Source organism: Microcaecilia unicolor, chromosome 2 (genome assembly GCF_901765095.1).
Source record: "Microcaecilia unicolor chromosome 2, aMicUni1.1, whole genome shotgun sequence".
NCBI lineage: Eukaryota > Metazoa > Chordata > Amphibia > Gymnophiona > Siphonopidae > Microcaecilia > Microcaecilia unicolor.
Window position 1 is genome coordinate 72634220 of NC_044032.1, and position 21195 is coordinate 72655414.

A 21195-nucleotide genomic window follows, 5' to 3' on the forward strand; every position below is an offset into this window, starting at 1 on the left:
ATTTACTATGTTACTATGGACTAAATTTGGCAGGGAAGGAAAACTAGTGAAAAGTATCATTGAGTTTGAACTTGAGCAAAATCAATCTGATGGTTCAGAGAAATAAAGGCCCCCCAAAATGGCCCAGTACATTTCAGTGGAAGAAGCAGTTCAGATGTTTCAGCGTATAGACATTGATTCACTGTAACATAGTGGTTAGGGAATTGCACCTTACATAGTAAATGACGGCAGATAAAGACCTGTATGGTCCATCCAGTCTGCCCAACAAGATAAACCCATTTTACATGGTATGTGTTACTTTATATGTATACCCGAGTTTGATTTGTCCTTGCCTTTCTCAGGGCACAGACCGCAGAAGTCTGTCCAGTACTGTTCTTGTACTAAGTTCTGAAGCTAATGTCAAAGCCCCTTAAAATTTACACTCCAGCCCATCTATTCAGTCATGATCAGGGCGTAGACCGTAGAAGTCTGCCCAGCTTCCGTTCTGTTTCCCCAATTACTGGGATTGCCACCCAATCTCAGCTAGGATTCCATGGAACCATTCCTTCTAAACCGGATTCCTTTGTGTTTATCCTACGCATGTTTGAATTCCATTACCGTTTTCATCTCCACCACCTCCCGCGGGAGGGCATTCCACATATCCACCACCCTCTTTGTGAAAAAAATACTTCCTGACATTAGTTCTGAGTCTGCCTCTTTTCAACCTCAATTCGTGTCCTCTAGTTCTACCGACTTCCAGTCTCCGAAAAAGGTTCATTTGCGGATTAATACCTTTCAAATATTTGAACGTCTGTATCATGTCACCCGTTTCTCCTTTCCTCCAAGGTATACAGGTTCAGGTCAGCAAGTCTGTCCTCGTACGGTTTGCAATGCAATCCCATACAATTTTTGTAGCTTTTCTTTGCACCGCTTCCAGTCTTTTAACATCTTTAGCAAGATACGGCCTCCAAAACTGAACACAGTACTCCAAGTGGGGCCTCACCAATGACTTGTAGAGGGGCATTAACACCTCCTTTCTTCTGCTGGTTATGCCCCTCTCTATGCAGCTTATCATCCTTCTGGCCACAGCTGTCACCTGTCGCATTGTTTCTTCACCTTTAGATACTCAGACACACTATCCTCAGATCCTCAGACAAGCTTACAAACTATCCTCTTGTTTCCTTTCATCTCTTGCTAGCACAGACATAGTAACATAGTAACATAACATAGTAGATGACGGCAGAAAAAGACCTGCACGGTCCATCCAGTCTGCCCAACAAGATAACTCATATGTGCTAATTTTGTGTATACCCTACTTTTTTGATTTGTACCTGTGTTCTTCAGGGCACAGACCGTATAAGTCTGCCCAGCACTATCCCCGCCTCCCACCACCGGCTCTGGCACAGACCGTATAAGTCTGCCCATCACTATCCCCGCCTCCCAACCACCAGCCCCGCCTCCCACCACGGGCTCTGGCACAGACCGTATAAGTCTGCCCAGCACTATCCCCGCCTCCCAACCACCGGCTCTGGCACAGACCGTATAAGTCTGCCCATCACTATCCCCGCCTCCCAACCACCAGCCCCGCCTCCCACCACGGGCTCTGGCACAGACCGTATAAGTCTGCCCAGCACTATCCCCGCCTCCCAACCACCAGCCCCGCCTCCCGATCTTGACACACACAAACACACTCACATACACATAGGCAAAAGGGTTTGAAAGAATTCAATAAAGCACGCTGCACATCATTTCTTCTTCATCTCTTCCTCAGTTGCCACAGCTATATCTCTGTATTTGTATGCATAGGTGTTGGAAAGAAGTCCATGAGCCAGGCACCACATGCTTTCCCTGCTTGTTATTATATATTGTTAGCTGTGAAATTTGATTTGCTTTTCAATTAGATTATTTGCTGATTTCAGATATGATTTTGTCTTTTCCTTTTGTGGATGGCGCGTCCCCTATAGTATTGTTAAATATATTAATTTTTTAAAGTGCTTTTGAACTCCCACCAAAAGTGGGAGTGCTGTGCCAAATAAGCATGAAAGAAAACCATCAGGCCTTTGACCCATATGATTACAAGACACACTATACTTTCCCCATCATATTTCTGATCGGATTCTTAGCAGACTTATCTCTTAAGTACAAATGCAAATGAATATATATATATTTTTAATTCTCCGAAGACAAGCAGGCTGCTTGTTCTCAAGAATGGGTGATGTCCACGGCAGCCCCTCCAATTGGAGATCTTCACTAGCAACAGCGTTTGCTAGCCCTCGCGTGCGCATGCGCGGGGCCCGTCTTCCCGCCCGAACACGCTTGTGTTCGTCAGTCCTTCTTTTTTCTGTGGCTGTTTTTCGGTCGGTCTGTGCCCAAGAGACCCCTCGCGTCTTTTCGCTGGTGTTCTTTCCGTTCGGAAGTGTCCGATTTTTTCTCTTTTTCTGTTGTGTGTCCTTAGTTTAAACAAAACAAACAAACTTCCCTTACGTCGAGGTTTTTTCCCTGTAAGTTTCCTTTTGTTGTTGGGTGCGTCCTTTTTCGCGCGCCCGTACGGGTTTTTTTCTAAATTTTTGGTGCCATTAGCCATCATCACAAATTTTGACTTCGCCGGCGTGATTTTTCTGCCATGTCCTCGAAGCCTACCAGCGGCTTCAAAACTGCACCCAGTGGCAGACCGGGACTATCTCCCTCACTGACAGGCACGTTTCCATGCCTTCAGTGTCTGGGGCCGGGCATCGCCCCCAGGCCTGTACTCTCTGCCTTCTTTTGAAGAAGCGGACTCAGGCGGCGAGATTGGCCCAGTGGAATCTGTTGTTCAGGGCCTCGTCCTTTGCTTCGACGTTTTTGGTACTGAGGTCATCATCCGGTGCGTCGACGTCTGCGGTACCCAGTTCTTCTGCCGGTGACCAGTGTCTTCGATACCGAAGTTATGCGGTGGTAGTCGATGTCATCGGAGGGTTGCTTGCATGTTCGCTCCGGAGTGCAGGGTGAAGGCTGTCCATTCCCCTGTGGTGGTGGTGAGCCCTCGAGTAGGTCTCCGTCTGTCTTGAGGGCACCTGCGGTACAGACCCCCCCGGATCGACCTCTTTGGGACCCGCGGCCCACAGGAAGACGTTTGGATTCGGACGTCCTCCTCTTCGGTTACTGGGAGGTACCGGTGATGTGCTATTGTGCAAGGCAAAGAAGCATCGTCATCGGTCACCTTCTAGACGTGGTACCGAGAGCTCATGGGTCGCCGTTACCGACCGCACCCAAGCGTCGGATATCGGGGGACCGCTCACTCCTCCATTCAGGAGGTGTCCGATGCGCTCCCCTGTGGAACAGCCCGGACCAGCCTTCCGCGTCCTGAACAGATTTCGAAGCTCGTCGCCGTACCGGACTCCTTGCCTCTCCGACAGGCACTCTAAACGGAGCCTCAGGACCATCCTTCCAGGATCCGGAAGAGCTGTTGCGGCCCTTCCCGTACCGGGGGTGCTTGCGCTGCCGGTACCGATGACTGAGGTGACTGGCTGGGCCCTCGTCCGTAGTGAGGTCTCCCGATACGGCGTCAGCTGCCTCCCAGGCTGGACTCCCAACGGACATCGATGGCGGGAGCTGCATTGCCGCCGGTGCGGGCGTCTGCTCTCGATGCTCCCACCGTGGGCATGTTCCTACGGAAGTCGAGGGCGCACGGCTTCGGCAGAAGTTCATGAACTGGTGTCCGACACCAATGGTGAGGCCTCGTGGGAAGCAGAGGAAGACATCAGATATTTCTCAGATGAGGAGTCTGATGGTCTTCCTTCTAATCCTACTCCCTGTCCTGAAAGACAGCTTTCTCTCTATCTTTCGCGGGCCTTTGTCTGGGAAATGTCTATGGCCATTCCCTTCCCTGTGGTTATGGAGGATGAGTCAAGGGCTGAAATGTTGAGCTTTGGACTATCCTTCACCACCTAGGAATCGTCCACAGTACCACTGCATCATGTCCTCAAGAAGACATTGCTGGCGAACTGGGCGAAGCTGCTAACTAATCTACCCACATTCCCAAGAAGATCGAATCCCAGTATCGGATCCATGGGGATCCGGAGTTGGTGCGGACTCAGTTGCCTCACGACCTCTAGTGTGGTGGATCTGGCCCTTAAGAAGTCAAGAGTTTGTAGAGAGGTATGCTTCGGTGCCCCTGGGCAAAGACTCTAGAACCTTGGATTCTTTTGGGAGGAAGGCCTACCCATTCTGCTATGCTCATTTCCAAAATTCAGTCCTACCAGCTCTACATGAGCATTCATATGCGGAAAATGTGCGGCAGTTGGCAGACTTGGTGGACATGCTCCCCTCTGAGCAAGCCAAGCCTTTCAGCAGGGGTCAGGCAGCTTGAAGGCGTGTCGTAAATTCCTGGCCAGGGGTGTTTACGATACTTTTGATGTCGCATCCAGGGCCGCTGCTCAAGGTGTGGTGATGCGCAGACTCTCATGGCTGCGCGCCTCAGACCTGGAGAATAGGCTCCAGCAGTGGATAGCGGACTCTCCTTGCCAGGGGGATAATATTTTTGGAGAAAAGGTCGAACAGGGTGGTAGAACAGCTCCACCAGCGGGACACCGCTTTAGACAAATTCTCCCACCAGATGCCTTCAGCATCTACCTCAACGGTAGACGTTTTTATGGGGGGAGGCGGACTGTTACCTATTCTTCTAATAAGCGTAGGTACAATCCTCCTTCTCGCCAGCCTGCTGCCCAGGCCAAACCCCAGCGCGCTCGTTCTCGTCAACAGCATGCGCCTCCCTAGGCCCCTGCAGCTCCCCAGCAAAAGCAAGGGACGAGCTTTTGACTGGCTCCAGCAGAGCATAGCCGCAATCAAAGTGTCTGCGCTGGACGATCTACCGGTTCGGGGGAGGTTAAAATTTTTTCACCAAAGGTGGCCTCTCATAACCTCCGACCAGTGGGTTCTTCAAATAGTCCGGCTAGAGTACTCCCTCAATTTGGTCACAAAACCTCCAAATTGCCTAGCGGGAGCTCAGTCCTTCAGCTTCCAGCACAAGCAGGTACTTGCAGAGGAACTCTCCGCCCTTCTCAGTGCCAATGCAGTCGAGCTCGTGCCACCGGGGTAAGAAGGGTTGGGATTCTATTCCAGGTACTTCCTTGTAGAAAAGAAAACGGGGGATGCGTCCCATCCTAGACCTAAGGGCCCTGAACAGATATCTGGTCCGAGAAAAGTTCAGGATGCTTTCCATGGGCACCCTTCTTCCCTTGATTCAGGAAAACGATTGGCTATGCTCTCTGGACTTAAAGGATGCTTACACTCCTATCCCGATACTGCCAGCTCACAGACAGTATCTTCGATTCCATCTGGGAACACTGCAGTTTCAGTATTTTGTGCTACCCTTTGGTCTCGCCTCCGTGCCCAGGGTGTTCACAAAATGCCTGGCGGTAGTGGCGGCGTCTCTACGCAGACCGGGAGTGTACGTGTTTCCCTTACCGTGACGATTGGCTGGTGAAGAACACCTCCGAGGCAGGAGCTCTACAGTCCGTGCAGATGGACTTATCGACTCCTGGAGCTACTACTACTACTATTAAACATTTCTATAGCGCTACTAGACTTACGCAGCGCTGTACAAATTAACATGAAAAAGACAGTCCCTGCTCAACAGAGCTTACAATCTAAATTGGACAGACGAACAGACAGGGGTGGGGAAATTGCAGTGGTAGGAGTGATAAGTGAGGGTGTTGAGTGAGAGAGTCATGGTTAGGAGTCGAAAGCAGTAGCAAAGAGGTGGGCTTTAAGCCTAGACTTGAAGACAGCCAGAGGACCTGTGCCTGACGTACTGGCTCAGGGAGTCTATTCCAGGCATAGGGAGCAGCGAGATAGAAGGAACGGAGCCGGGAGTTAGCAGTGGGGGAGAAGGGGGACGACAGGATACATTTACCCAGTGAACTGAGTTCACGGGGAGGAGTGTAGGGAGAGATGAGAGCGGAAAGGTACTGAGGAGCTGCGGAGTGGATGCACTTGTAGGTCAAAAGGAGAAGTTTGAACCGTATGCGGAAGCGGATAGGGAGCCAGTGTTGTGACTTGAGGAGAGGGCTAACGTGAGTATAGCGACTCTGGCGGAATATAAGATGCGCAGCAGAGTTTTGGGACAGATTGAAGAGGAGATAGATGGCTGAGCGGGAGACCAGCGAGAAGCAAAATTGCAGTAGTCTAGGCGAGAGGTGATAAGGGTGTGGGTAAGGGTTTTGGTAGCGTCCTCGGAGAGGAAAGGTGTGAATTTTGTTAATATTATAGAGAAAGAAACGACAGGTTTGGCAATCTGCTGAATATGAGCAGCGAATGAGAGAGCGGAGTCAAAGATGACTCCAAGGTTGCGCGCAGACGGGACAGGGAGGATGAGTGTTATCTACCGAAATAGAGAACGGGGGGAAAGAGGAGAAGCTTGGTTTTGGTCATGTTTAGTTCCAGGTGGTGGTGAGACATCCAGGCAGCGATTTCAGACAGGCAGGCCGATACTTGGTCTGGATTTCAGCTGAGATATCCGGAGCAGAGAGGTAGATGTGGGTATCATCAGCGTAAAGGTGGTATTGAAAGCCATGGGATGAGATCAGAGCTACTAGGGTTTGTGATAAGTTATCCAAAGTCCCACCTTCTTCCAGTTCAAAAACTCGAATTCATAGGAGCTCTGCTGGATTCTCAGACAGCTCGTGCCTACCTTCCGGAAGCGAGGGCCGACAATCTTCTGTCCCTCGTTTCCTGGGTGCGGGCATGTCAGCAGATCACAGCTCGGCAGATGTTGAGATTGCTCTGCCACATGGCCTCCGCAGTTCATGTGACTCCCATGGCTCATCTTCACATGAGATCAGCTCAATGGACCCTAGCTTCCCAGTGGTACCAAGCTGCTGGGGATCTACAGGATGTAGTCCAGCTGTCCACCAGTTTTCTTCAATCCCTGCAGTGGTGGGACAGTGCGATCCCAATTTGGACTCTGGGATGTCCCTTCCAAATTCCTCAGCCACAAAAAGTGCTGATGACGGATGCGTCTCTCCTGGATGGGGAGCTCATGTCGATGGACTTCACACCTAGGAAGTTAGTCCCTCCAGGAACAAGGTCTACAGATCAATCTCCTGGAGTATCAAGCAGGTCTGGAACGCTCTAAGGGCTTTCAGGGATCGGCTGTCCCAACAAATTATTCAACATTCAGACATGACAGCCAGGTTGCCATGTATTACATCAACAAGCAGGGGGGCACCGGATCTCGTCCTCTGTGTCAGGAGCCGTCAGAATGTGGCTTTGGGGCTCGCCGATGCGGCATGTGTCTTCAGGCCACATATCTGGTAGGTGTAAACACCGTCTGGCCGACAGATTGAGCAGGATCATGCAACCTCACGAGTGGTCGCTCAATTTCAAAGTGGTCCACGAGATCTTCCAAGCGTAGGGCACCCCCTTGGTGGATCTCTTTGCTACCCGAGCCAACCACAAGGTCCCTCAGTTCTGTTCCAGAGTTCAGGCCCACAGCAGACTAGCGTTGGATGCTTTTCTCCTGGTTTGGGGGGAAGGCCTCCTGTATGCTTATCCTCCTATACCTTTTGTGGGGAAGACTTTGCTGAAACTCAGGCAAGACCGAGGCACGATGATTCTGATTGCTGCTTTCTGGCTGCGTCAGATCTGGTTTCTCTTCTTCTGGAGTTGTCCTCCGAAGAACCGTGGAGATTGGAGTGTTTTCCGACCCTCATTACTCAGAACGAGGGGGCGCTTCTGCATCCCAACCTCCGGTCTCTGGCTCTCATGGCCTGGATGTTGAGAAACGGTAGATTTTGCCTCCGGTCTCTCCGAGGGTGTCTCCCGGGCCTTGCTTCCAGAAAGATTTCCACTAAAAAGGAGTTACTTCTTTCTATGGCGGAGGTTTGCCGTCTGGTGTGACAGTAAGGCCTTAGATCCTCGGTCTTGTCCTACACAGATCCTGCTTGAATACCTTCTGCACTTGTCTGAGTCTGGTCTTAATACCAACTCCTGTACGAGTTCATCTTAGTGCGATTAGTGGCTACCCATTACCGTGTGGGAGGTAATCCAATCTCAGGACAGCCTTTAGTTGTTCGCTTCATGAGAGGTTTGCTTTGACAAAGCACCCCCATCAAACCTCCTACAGTGTCATGGGATCTCAGTGTCATTCCTCACCCAGCTGATGAAACCTCCTTTCGAGCCACTGAATTCATGCCATCTGATGTACTTGACCCAGAAGGTCATTTTTCTTGGTTGCAGTTACTTCAACCTCGCAGAGTCAGTGAGCTTCAAGCCTTGGTAGCTCATGCTCCTTACTCACCTCCTGAGAGTCTCTCCTTTGCCTCCTTTGTGCGGGATATGTCTATAAGCATTCCCTTTCCCGTGGTCTCTGTGGAAGAGCCGAGGGCCGAGATGCTCGAGGTCCTCGACTATCCATCACCACCTAGAGAGTCCTCCACGGTACCGCTGCACAATGTCCTGAAGGAGACGCTGCTCCGGAACTGGGTGCGACCACTAACTAATCCCACCATTCCCAAGAAAGCAGAGTCCCAGTACAGGATCCACTCTGACCCAGAGCTCATGCGGCCCCAGTTGCCCCATGACTCAGCGGTCGTGGATTCTGCTCTCAAGAGGGCACGGAGTTCGAGGGATACCGCCTCGGCGCCCCCGGGGCGGGAGTCTCGCACTCTGGACTCATTTGGGAGGAAGGCCTACCAATCCTCCATGCTCGTGACCCGCATCCAATCTTACCTGCTCTATATGAGCATCCACATGCGGACCAATGTGCAACAGCTGGCGGACCTGGTCGATAAGCTCCCGCCGGAGCAGTCCAGGCCTTATCAGGAGGTGGTCAGGCAGCTGAAGGCGTGCAGAAAGTTCCTGTCCAGGGGGATTTTTGACACCTGTGACGTGGCATCTCGTGCTGCGGCCCAAGGTATAGTGATGCGCAGGCTCTCATGGCTGCGTGCCTCTGACCTGGACAACCGCACCCAGCAGAGACTGGCTGACGTCCCTTGCCGGGGGGATAACATTTTCGGTGAGAAGGTCGAGCAGATGGTGGACCAACTGCATCAGCGGGAAACCGCTCTCGACAAGCTCTCCCACCGGGCGCCTTCAGCACCCGCCCCCACGGGTGGGCGTTTTTTCCCGGGCACGGCAGGCTGCACCCTATTCTTTTGCGAAGCGTAGGTACAACCAGCCGGCCCGAAGGCCTCGTCAGGCACAGGGACAGCCCCAGCGCGCTCGTTCTCGTCAACAGCGTGCGCCTAAGCAGCCCCCTGCGCCTCCACAGCAAAAGCCGGGGACGGGCTTTTGACTGGATCCACGGGAACATAGCCGCCCTACAAGTGTCCGTACCGGACGATCTGCCGGTCGGAGGGAGGTTAAAATTTTTTCACCAAAGGTGGCCTCTCATAACCTCCGACCAGTGGGTTCTCCAAATAGTGCGGTGCGGATACGCCCTGAATTTGGCCTCCCTGCCTCCAAATTGTCCTTCGGGAGCTCAGTCTTTCAGCTCCCTTCACAAGCAGGTACTTGCAGAGGAACTCTCCGCCCTTCTCAGCGCCAATGCGGTCGAGCCCGTACCACCCGGGCAGGAAGGGCAGGGATTCTATTCCAGGTACTTCCTTGTGGAAAAGAAAACAGGGGGGATGCGTCCCATCCTAGACCTGAGAGGCCTGAACAAATTCCTGGTCAAAGAAAAGTTCAGGATGCTTTCCTTGGGCACCCTTCTGCCAATGATTCAGAAAAACGATTGGCTATGTTCCCTGGATTTAAAGGACGCATACACTCACATCCCGATACTGCCAGCTCACAGACAGTATCTCAGATTCCGCCTGGGCGCACGGCACTTTCAGTATTGTGTGCTGCCCTTTGGGCTCGCCTCTGCCCCACGAGTGTTCACAAAGTGCCTCGTGGTGGTGGCGGCGTATCTCCGCAAGCTGGGAGTGCACGTGTTCCCATATCTCGACGATTGGCTGGTCAAGAGCACCTCGGAGGCAGGAGCCCTCCGGTCCATGCAGTGCACTATTCAACTTCTGGAGCTGCTGGGGTTTGTGATAAATTACCCAAAGTCCCATCTCCAGCCTACTCAGTCTCTGGAATTCATAGGAGCGCTGCTGAATACCCAGACGGCTCAGGCCTACCTTCCCGAAGCGAGGGCTACCAATCTCTTGGCCCTGGCTTCGCAGACCAGAGCGTCTCAGCAGATCACAGCTCGGCAGATGTTGAGACTTCTGGGTCATATGGCCTCCACAGTTCATGTGACTCCCATGGCTCGTCTTCACATGAGATCTGCTCAATGGACCCTAGCTTCCCAGTGGTTTCAAGCCACCGGGAATCTAGAAGATGTCATCCGCCTCTCCACCAGTTGCCGCACTTCACTGCTCTGGTGGACCATCCGGACCAATTTGACCCTGGGACGTCCATTCCAAATTCCGCAGCCCACGAAAGTGCTGACGACGGATGCATCTCGCCTGGGGTGGGGAGCCCATGTCGATGGGCTCCACACTCAGGGTCTGTGGTCCCTCCAGGAAAAGGATCTGCAGATCAACCTCCTGGAGCTCCGAGCGATCTGGAACGCACTGAAGGCTTTCAGAGATCGGCTGTCCTGTCAAATTATCCAAATTCGGACAGACAATCAGGTTGCAATGTATTACGTCAACAAGCAGGGGGGCACCGGATCTCGCCCCCTGTGCCAGGAGGCCGTCGGGATGTGGCGTTGGGCGTGTCGGTTCGGCATGCTCCTCCAAGCCACGTACCTGGCAGGCGTAAACAACAGTCTGGCCGACAGACTGAGCAGAGTCATGCAACCGCACGAGTGGTCGCTCCATGCCAGAGTGGTACGCAAGATCTTCCGAGCGTGGGGCACCCCCTCGGTGGACCTTTTCGCCTCTCAGACCAACCACAAGCTGCCTCTGTTCTGTTCCAGACTTCAGGCACACGGCAGGCTAGCGTCGGATGCCTTTCTCCTCCATTGGGGGGAAGGCCTCCTGTATGCTTATCCTCCTATACCTTTTGTGGGGAAGACTTTGCTGAAACTCAGGCAAGACCGAGGCACGATGATTCTGATTGCTGCTTTCTGGCTGCGTCAGATCTGGTTTCTCTTCTTCTGGAGTTGTCCTCCGAAGAACCGTGGAGATTGGAGTGTTTTCCGACCCTCATTACTCAGAACGAGGGGGCGCTTCTGCATCCCAACCTCCGGTCTCTGGCTCTCATGGCCTGGATGTTGAGAACGTAGATTTTGCCTCCGGTCTCTCCGAGGGTGTCTCCCGGGCCTTGCTTCCAGAAAAGATTCCACTAAAAAGAGTTACTTCTTTCTATGGCGGAGGTTTGCCGTCTGGTGTGACAGTAAGGCCTTAGATCCTCGGTCTTGTCCTACACAGATCCTGCTTGAATACCTTCTGCACTTGTCTGAGTCTGGTCTTAAGACCAACTCTGTACGAGTTCATCTTAGTGCGATTAGTGCTTACCATTATCGTGTGGAAGGAAAAGCCATCTCTGGAGAGCCTTTAGTCGTTCGATTCATGTGAGGCTTGCTTTTGTCAAAGCCCCCTGTCAAGCCTCCTACTGTGTCATGGGATCTCAACGTCGTCCTCACCCAGCTGATGAAACCTCCTTTTGAGCCACTGAATACCTGCCATCTGAAGTACTTGACCTGGCAGGTCATTTTCTTGGTGGCAGTTACTTCAGCTCGTAGGGTCAGTGAGCTTCAAGCCCTAGTAGCTCATGCTCCTTATACCAAATTTCATCACAACAGAGTAGTGCTCCGCACCCACCCAAAGTTCCTGCCGAAGGTGGTGTCGGAGTTCCATCTTAACCAGTCAATTGTCTTGCCAACATTCTTCCCCAGGCCGCATACCCGCCCTGCTGAACGTCAGTTGCACACATTGGACTGCAAGAGAGCATTGGCCTTCTACTTGGAGCGGACACAGCCCCACAGACAGTCCGCCCAATTGTTTGTTTCTTTCGACCCTAACAGGCTAGGGGTCGCTGTCGGGAAACGCACCATCTCCAATTGGCTAGCAGATTGCATTTCCTTCACTTACGCCCAGGCTGGGCTGACTCTTGAGGGTCATGTCACGGCTCATAGTGTTAGAGCCATGGCAGCGTCAGTGGCCCACTTGATGTCAGCCACTATTGAAGAGATTTGCAAGGCTGCGACGTGGTCATCTGTCCACACATTCACATCGCATTACTGCCTCCAGCAGGATACCCGACGCGACAGTCGGTTCGGGCAGTCGGTGCTGCAGAATCTGTTTGGGGTGTAAATCCAACTCCACCCTCCAGGACCCGAATTTATTCTGGTCAGGCTGCACTCTCAGTTAGTTGTTCTTCGTAGGTCAATTTCTGTTGTTTCCTCGCCGTTGCGAGGTTCAATTGACCTGGGTTCTTGTTTTGAGTGAGCCTGAGAGCTAGGGATACCCCAGTCGTGAGAACAAGCAGCCTGCTTGTCCTCGGAGAAAGGGTATGATACATACCTGTAGCAGTTGTTCTCCGAGGACAGCAGGCTGATTGTTCTCACCTTCCCTCCCTCCTCCCCTTTGGAGTTGTGTATTTCATATTTTTTGCTAGTCATTCAACTGGCGGGAGCGGTCGCGCACGGGCGGGAAGACGGCCGCGCATGCGCGGTGGGCGTGCCCTGCGTGTCGACCGTCCCGCGAAGCTTATTTCCGGTTGGTGGGGGCTGCCGCGGACGTCACCCAGTCGTGAGAACAATCAGCCTGCTGTCCTCGGAGAACAACTGCTACAGGTATGTATCATACCCTACCAATGTTTGTTGTTTTGAGTGAGCCTGGGGGCTAGGGATACCCCATTTGTGAGAACAAGCAGCCTGCTTGTCCTCGGAGAAAGCGAAAGCTACATACCTTTAGAAGGTATTCTCCGAGGACAGCAGGCTGATTGTTCTCACAAACCCGCCCGCCTCCCCTTTGGAGTTGTGTCTTCCTTTGTCTAAGTCTTTGCTATGTACTGGACTGACGAACAGGAGAGCGTTCGGGCGGGAAGACGGTTGCGCATGTGCACGGTGCATGCGAGGGCTAGCAAACGCTGTTGCTAGTAAAGATCTCCGATCGGGGGGGCTGCTGTGGACGTCACCTGTTCGTGAGAACAATCAGCCTGCTGTCCTCGGAGAATACCTTCTACAGGTATGTAGCTTTCGCTTTACAGTATAGTCTTCATTATCCGACCTTCAATAATCGACCATCTGCCATATCTGCCTCCCCCCCCCCCCCCAGTGACATCACTTCTCTATATTTGTGCTTAAATTGGCTGCTCTACAATATTTTTTTCTTTGCTTATTAGTGTTAGTGTAGTCCTGTAGTTAGAATGTGTTTTTAAATGAAAATACTTGGTCAACAGGATCAGGTCCAGGTGGTCTGGATCAGGAGGCAGGACTGGCAGTGACATTGCCACAGCTGAAAGTTGCTGCGGTATTAGGAAGGTCCAGTGATCCTAGCCTTGGCAGGACTGGCAGTGACATTGCAGTGGTAATCTGAGCCCAGCCAAGATTGGTGCTGAAGAGGCTTGCGATTGAGGGCTGCTGTGGGTGCTGGGTGCTGGAGTATCATGGTGAACAGGCAGCATTGGGCTGCACTGATGCGTTGCCTGAGGAGTCCAGGCTGACTGAGTGCATGCCTTGGAAGTGTGAGGGGCAGACTATGTTGGGCCTGCTGGGGTTTTCTGTTGTGCATGTTTGGTTTTCCTGCGCATGTGCTGAGGAGGTCAGGAGTCAGGCTTGAGTGGAGATTGACTGATTCACCATGGTGCTTCAACACCTGTGTCAACCCTCAACCGTGAGCCTCTTGAGCTCTGGTCCTCCCTGTGCTCGGATCACCAGACTTTCCTGCTACTTTCAGCTTTGGCAGTGTCACTGTAAGTCCTGCCTCCTGACCCAGACCACCTGGACCCGATCCTATTGACCAGGTATTTTTATTTAAAAACATATTCTAACCTATAGGGTTTATTAGTAAACCTTTTTAAAGTAAACGTTTTTCGTATTATCCGACTTTTCACTTCCGACAGCGAACAGGCTGGTCCCTTACGTCGATAATTGAGGGACTACTGTAGTAGGCAAAGTGCTTTAAAAATTAGTATTTGCTTGTTCTTCCATTTAATAATAAAAGCATGCAGGAATATCAAAGTAGACTGGATATGAGGAAGTTGTTTATGCTTTATACGGTGTATGCCAATTTTTTCCATATTCTTAATAACTGCAAATGGTTAAGGTGAATTTAATCATAATGAAATGCTATAATGAAATGGTTAATTTAAAGCCTTTTCTAACTTTCATTCACTTTTTTTCCCCTAGTCGATTTGTACCACCACAGACGAATTCGGGTAGCAGGTTTATGGCACAGCAGAACAGTCCTGTACCTAGTCCCTATGCTCCTCAAAGTCCTGCTGGATACATGTCATATTCACATCCTCCAAATTATACATCACATTCTCAGATGCAGCAAGGTAATGAACTAAAGCAAAGCATCTTTGCCATGAAAGTATACGCATGCATTTTGGGAGAAGAGAGGGAAAACGTTTGGTGGTGGGGTAAGGGGGTTAGGAAGCAAATTTTATGCAATGAGAGCCCTATGGCAGATACGTGATAATGACTTTACTACATGATAAATTGTCTTTATATGAAAAGCTGACCCCTAGTGATAATACTGTGAGACTTCCGATAGGGCTCATTGATGTTATTTTGTACCCAGAGCCAGATGAGGTGGGAAAGGAGGGTGACTGCTTTCCTCAACCAGTGTTGTCTGCAAGAGGTGGGAGGTGTGTCCCTTGAAATTTCCATAACTGATCCCTATTTCTGCTTCTTGACTACCCTGCAGCTATCAGTACCAAATAGAAATTCTACAGGTCTGCTGTCCATATGTTTTGTTTGCTGCATAGTTTCTGAGTATTTACATGGTTTTGTGTTACATCACAGTATCTGGCAGTAGAGGAATTTTGTGTTGCTGTTACCAAGGTGACACCAGAATTTGAAAATATATTTGTTTTGTATGATAAGCTGTATAGACTCTAGAATGGATTAAAGTTTCTTGACTTGACTGTAAGGTTACTATGAATTTGCCTACCATACAATCCCATATGAAAAAAGTGCATGCAGCCCCAGATTTCTCATTGATAAAGTGAAGATCAAAACTTTTTTGAAAAAAATGTAATTTAAAAAAACTTGTTAAAATTAAAGTATATTCTATTTAAGAATATTTTACTTTTAAATTCCCTTGTATCATTTTTAACAATAAAATATTTAGTTTTTTGTTTAGCTGTGTATTTTAGTGTTCGGTGTGTCACACACATGAATACTGTCAGGTGTGTCACAACAGAAGAAAGGTTGAGAACCACTGTTTTAGACCACCAGAGATGATCCCTTGGTTGGTCGTGGGGTGTTTGGGGGGATGGGGATGAGAAAATGGTTTAGAATCCAGAGGGTTTTTGAGTTTGAGCAGTTTAGACTGCATATTCAATCTTTACTTCTTTCAAAGTTAGATTATTACAACTTGATATTCCTTGGTGCTACTAGGTATATCCTTCGATTGCAAACGATTCAAAATATTGCTGTTAGACTAGTTTTTTCCCTTATGTAAACAGGACAGAATTTCTAGATTTTATGTGGAGCTTCACTGGCTCCCAATTGAAGCCAGTATTCTATATAAATTGTCTTGTATACTGCATCATGTTCTGAATGGTAATTTCCCTGAGTAGCTACTATCCCACTTTGAATTTGTAGTTCCCTCTAAGAGTAGAATAACTATAAATTGTTCCCCAGTTGCCCTTCCTTCAGTTAAGGGCATTAAATGATTTAAGATATGTGACAGGCTTCTCTCTTACCAAGCCCCTAATGTCTGACGTGCATATGCTCCTTGTTTTACAATTAATTTTGAATACATTTACTTTAGGAAGATGTTAAAAATGCTTCTATTTCTTCATCATGAGATTGTCTTGATTTTTTAATCTTATTGTAAATTGCTTTGAACTTTTGGTGTTAGTGGTATATAAACTGTAACTGTATGGGGGGAGGGTTGGGTTGGAGGAAGAGGAAGCACTAGACACAACACGCAAACCACCAGGATTCTTTATCAGTTCAGATAAAGAGGCAATAAACTGAAACTTGTTTATTAAGAATATTGAACAATGAACAAAAAGAAGTTTAATCAGCAAACAATAACAGGTAACTGAAATATGGATCAATTATACAACTAACTAAACATTTGTTTTACTTTCTAAAAAGTACCTGGGAAGATCAGGACATATAATTCACTAAGCCTCAGCAAAGGGATCTGTCTTTCTCTTCTCCCTGCTAAGACTGGAGCAAAATCCAGTACTCTCCAAATTAAAATGAGCTTCTGGGCTAATCAGAGCCCAGAACAAGAAAATTTCAAGCTTATACTGCTTCTTGCTTCCTGTTTGTGTGCTAAAACTAAAGAAAGAACATTTTTTTTTTCTGTAACAGCTTACAACAAAGGAACACCATCTGGTTGCCAAATAGGAGATATGCACTTCAAGACATAATGCAGGAAAATATCCAATACATTTTACAGGCGCTGTAATTCCTTTTCTCCAAAGATAAGCAGGTTACAAAGTCTCTGCTGACTAGCAGTATCTACTACTACTTATTTCTATAGCGCTACTAGATGTACGCAGCGCTGTACACTTGAACGTGAAGAGACAGTCCCTACTCGACAGAGCTTACAATCTAATTATCAAATAGGAGTGTATAAAGCATATGGCTTACAATCTAAATATCAAACAGAATTTGCTGCCAAATGGCCGAGAGGCTGTTTACATGTTTGATACATAACCCTTTGTGTCTGAATTTGGTGGGTCCTTCTCATTACTCTGTTATACACTTCTGATGTTGTTGCTAAAATCTAGTTTGTATGTAGCCCCTGAAGCAGGCACTTTGCTATCTAGTGCTTAATATTTTATTATGACAGACTAGCAATGAACAGTGATCATATCTTTACTAAGGGTGTTTTCTCTGAGGACAAGCAGGACATCATATCCTCACATCTTTGTGACATAATTTGACAGAGCTTGTAGTGGAGATGCTCCTCAGTGTTTATATTATAAAGCCTTTAGGAATGTGCACCATGAATGTGCATGCCTTACTGCTTGTCATTGTCATACAAGACCTGGACAGTCTCTCTCTTTCTGCAGAGCTAAGAGGACACGTTTTTCTGCTGTTCCTCAAATGTGCCATTTTGCCTTTTTCCATCTATGCCTTTGAACCTGCAAACTGCTATTCTTTTTAATAACTGTAAGCCACATTGAACCTACAACTAGGAAGGAAAATGGGGGGGGGGGAGGGGGGGGGGGGTAAAAAGGCAATAAATAAATTCAGTGCCCTTTTACTTCTTCCTTGCATGGGACCAGGTTTTCCCTTCTTTCCCTTAGTATTCTTAGATCTTTTAGTACTTTTATAAGTTTCCTATTTGTTTCCCTGGCTCCCTTGGCCCTCTTAGGCCTTGAGAACCTGGTCAGGTAAGTTTTTCCCCTTTTTGACAAAATTGAGCTGTTTGATTTTGCTTTGGCTATTTTTCCTGGCATGTCCCAGAAAACACTCAGTGGTTTTAAAAAGTATTCTAGGTGTGCCCATCATGTCTGGGACCTGACGATAATGCTGCTTTTTGTAAACTCTGTTCACAGCTTTCATCAAGAGGCCTTAGTAGTTAACAACAATAGTGCAAAAATATTTTTCACACCGATAAAGCTGGTCCATCGACTTTGGCATCAGAGGCATTGGTCTCTATGGCACGTGGAGCTGAATTGGATACTGGGGACATATTGACATTGAGGAGGTCTCCCCCTTCCTCGACATTAAGCGTTGATGGAGCCTATTGGTATTGGGCATCTTCCAATCCCGCACCAGTGACCCTTAAGGATTTGATTTTCTCCTTGTTGACGCAGAGGGGCACTGATGGCATGCATCAGTACTCATCGAGGCATGCCATTGGGAGCACTGGGGTATTAACATCCATTGATATTTGATATGCATCTGTGCTGAGGGGTATCTCCCTCTCCATGACACCAGAGCTGGTGTGTTGGCCTTCACTGAGCTAGGACCAGGCCACTGATTTGACCCTGATCCCTATTGAGCATGTGGCCTAACAGACTGGACCCCGGCCTTTACTGATGTTGGACCTTGAGGGGTGGATCTGGGCCATGCTGCAGGAGGAGTTTGAGGCACCTTCTTTCCTCAACCTGCCCTGGAGACCTATTCAATGTCTGTCCACTGTGCATAAATGCTGATGTCTTGAAGGGCATTAGAGTTGGCACTAGTGGATACATTGTCCGGTGTATTGAGGAGGAAGCTTCTTCAGGATACAGGAGGACCTCTGTCCCTCTGCAATGCCTCCCAGAGCCTGACCAGCAGGCTAGTGGATTGAAGTTTCTCCTCAGGAGTACTTCTGTGAGTTTGATTGACTACTGCTGAGTACCTGATCAGAAGCCAGAGGTGTTCTCGGAGGAAGAGTCCCTTTGCATCCCATCAGATCTCACTATGCCTCATGAAAGGAGATTACTTTGTGATTGGTAGCATGGAATGTTGCCATGGTTTCGGCCAGGTACTTGTAAACTGGCTTGGCCACTGTTGGAAACAGGATACTAGGCTAGATGGGACCATTGGTCTGATCCAGTATGGATACTCTTATGACTTTCCCCTGAGGAACCCTTTTTCACAGATTTTTATCAGGAGGTGGCTAAATCCTTCTCATTTCAGTTGGATGTTGAGGATGAGCCTAGGGCTGAGATGTTGGACATTCTTGACTTGAAGCTGCACCGAAGGAGGCTGTGACGGTGCCCTTGCACAGCATCCTTAGGGCAGTACAGATGAAGCAGTGGGAACTCCCCCCCCCCTTTGTGAAGCCCATTTACAAGAAGATTAACTATGTGTAGAGTTCAGAATACTCCTGGGATCAAGAAGCTCCACCTTCTCTTCCACTTCATGGTCATCGAATCTGCTCTCAGAAGAGGCAAGAGCTCCAAGGCTCACTCCTCAGTTTCCTGGGGAGGGGAGCTCATTGTTGTCCTTTGGGAGGAAGATGTTTTAGATTGCTATGCTATCCCACATACATTCTTACCAGTTCTTCATGAGCATGTATTTGTGGAACTTAGTGCATAATGTGGTAGATTTTGAAGACACTCTACTACCTGAGAAGGCTGTAGAGCTTTGCCAGCTGGTAACCAAGCAGAAGGAGTGTATAAAGCACATGGCTCAGGCAACCTATGGTGTTGTTGACATGGCATCCAGGGCCTCTGCCATGGGTATCAGGATGCACAGGCTCTCCTGGCCATCTGCCTTGAATCAGCAGTTCAGGAGAACCAGGCAAACATCCCATGCCGGAGAGACTATTTGTTTGGTGACAAGATGGAGGAGGTCGCTGATCTCATCAAGAAATGTACTGACACCACCAAATCAGTGTCCCAGCTCACTCCTTCTGTGTCCTAGTTTAGGAGGTACTTGGCCGTAGGGCCTACTGCTTGCAGCCCAGAGCTCCCGCTCCCATCAGCAGTAGTAGAGAGCTTTGATGTCCCAGCTTGGCTCCCCAGTCAAAGCAAGGGATAGGCTTTTGACCGGCTCCAGGAGAGCATAGTTGCAGTAAAAATATTCATTCTAAATGACCTACTAGTAGGGGGGGAGACTGAATTTTTTCCATGAAAGGTGGCTGCTTGTAATGCCAGAACAGTGGGTTCTTACAAAAGTCTAGATGAGCTACACTCTTTATTGGTGGAAAATCCCTCCAAATTGCCCACCGAGAGCATCCAGATTAAGTTCTAAGCACTGGGAATTAGTTATGAAGGAGTTCTCTTCCCTTTTATAGTACGGAGTGATTGAACCCATGTCACCAGGGCAAAAAAGAGAGGGGATTTTACTTGTACGTCCTGGTCCCCAAGAACATGGGGGAAGTTTGGTCCATGTTAGACCTAAGGGCCCTGAACAAAAATCTATTAAAACAAAAGTTCAGAATAGTTTCACTGGGCCCCCAACTCCCTATAGTTCAAGAAAATGATTGCCTGTGCTCTCTGTACTTAAAGAATGCCTATACCCATATTCAGATATATTCTACTCACAGGAGTTATCTCCATTGTTGAGTAGGGAAACATCACTACCAGTATTGCATTTTGCTGTTGTCCCACAGTTGTTGCAGCATTGCTACACAGACTGGGCGTTCACGTGCTTTCTTATCTTGACGATTGGCTAGTCAATAGCACACGGAAAGGAGATGTGACAGAACAGTGCATTTTAAGCCAGTAAAACTGCGTTAATTCATTCTTGAAGTGCATTTCTCTAGTTTGGCCAGCAGGTGGTGCATGTTAATGTTTTAAGCTGTTACAAAGAACTGACCTTTCCTTCTTTGGTTAACGCAGATAAATGAAATGCCTGCAGTGATGTGGCCAGCTATTTTTAAAATTTGTTATTCTGGGCTCTGATTGGCCCAGGAGCTCATTTTCATTTGGAGAGTACTGGCTTTTTCCTCAGTCTTAGTCAGGAAGAAAAGAGAGAGGGCTCTCTTTGCTAAGGCCCTGTAAACAGTTACATTTGATAACTTGTTAGCAGCTATATGTCCTGATCTTCCTAGATACGTCTTAGAAAGTAAGCAAATACTTAGCTAGTTTTATAATTGATCCATGTTTCAGTTACCTGTTATTGTTTGCAGATTGTACTTTTTATGTTTCACTGTTCAATTTTATGTTTCAACGGTTTTTATTGATGAGTCAAAAGACAACAAATTAAACCAGAATGTAAATCCACCTTCACACATTAATATCAAGACAACATTGCAACATTTGCGGTGGCAACATAACAGATACACCTCTCTGCTTACAGTCATCATACTTTCAACATTTTATCCCCCCTCCCACAATTATACTTTATATTCGTGTTTCAGCAACTTTTACTGATATTATACAAGTAACGATTATCTTTGATGTTTTGATAAAACATTTCCCTTCCTCCCTGTCAGCCTTCTAACAGAGTATAATTTGAAAAGTTATATGTTCCCCCCTTCCACATTCCACATCAAAATCTACCATTCTTAAAATGCTCGTGAGGGACAGAATATTACCAGACCCAAAAAGGGTGCTGAACTGTAAATCAAACACTAGTATCCCCCCCCCCCCCCCCCCCCCTCTACCCCCCACCCCTTGTTGAGAGATATTCAGATTTCCAATTTATTATCATAGAGGATGGTCTGAGTTCAGTATATGTCTAAAGCGAGTTCACCACTAAACTGCGCCCCTTAGGAGACAGAC

At 48.5% G+C, this 21195-nt stretch overlaps 1 protein-coding gene across 1 annotated transcript in view; it reads left to right on the forward strand.

The window, feature by feature from the left end:
- NIPBL (NIPBL cohesin loading factor) overlaps positions 1 to 21195 on the forward strand; it is a 1064356-nt gene that overhangs the window by 142243 nt on the left and 900918 nt on the right. Inside the window, 1 exon segment of the mRNA XM_030191924.1 lies at positions 14246 to 14397. Coding sequence (XP_030047784.1) covers positions 14246 to 14397 — 152 coding nt within the window.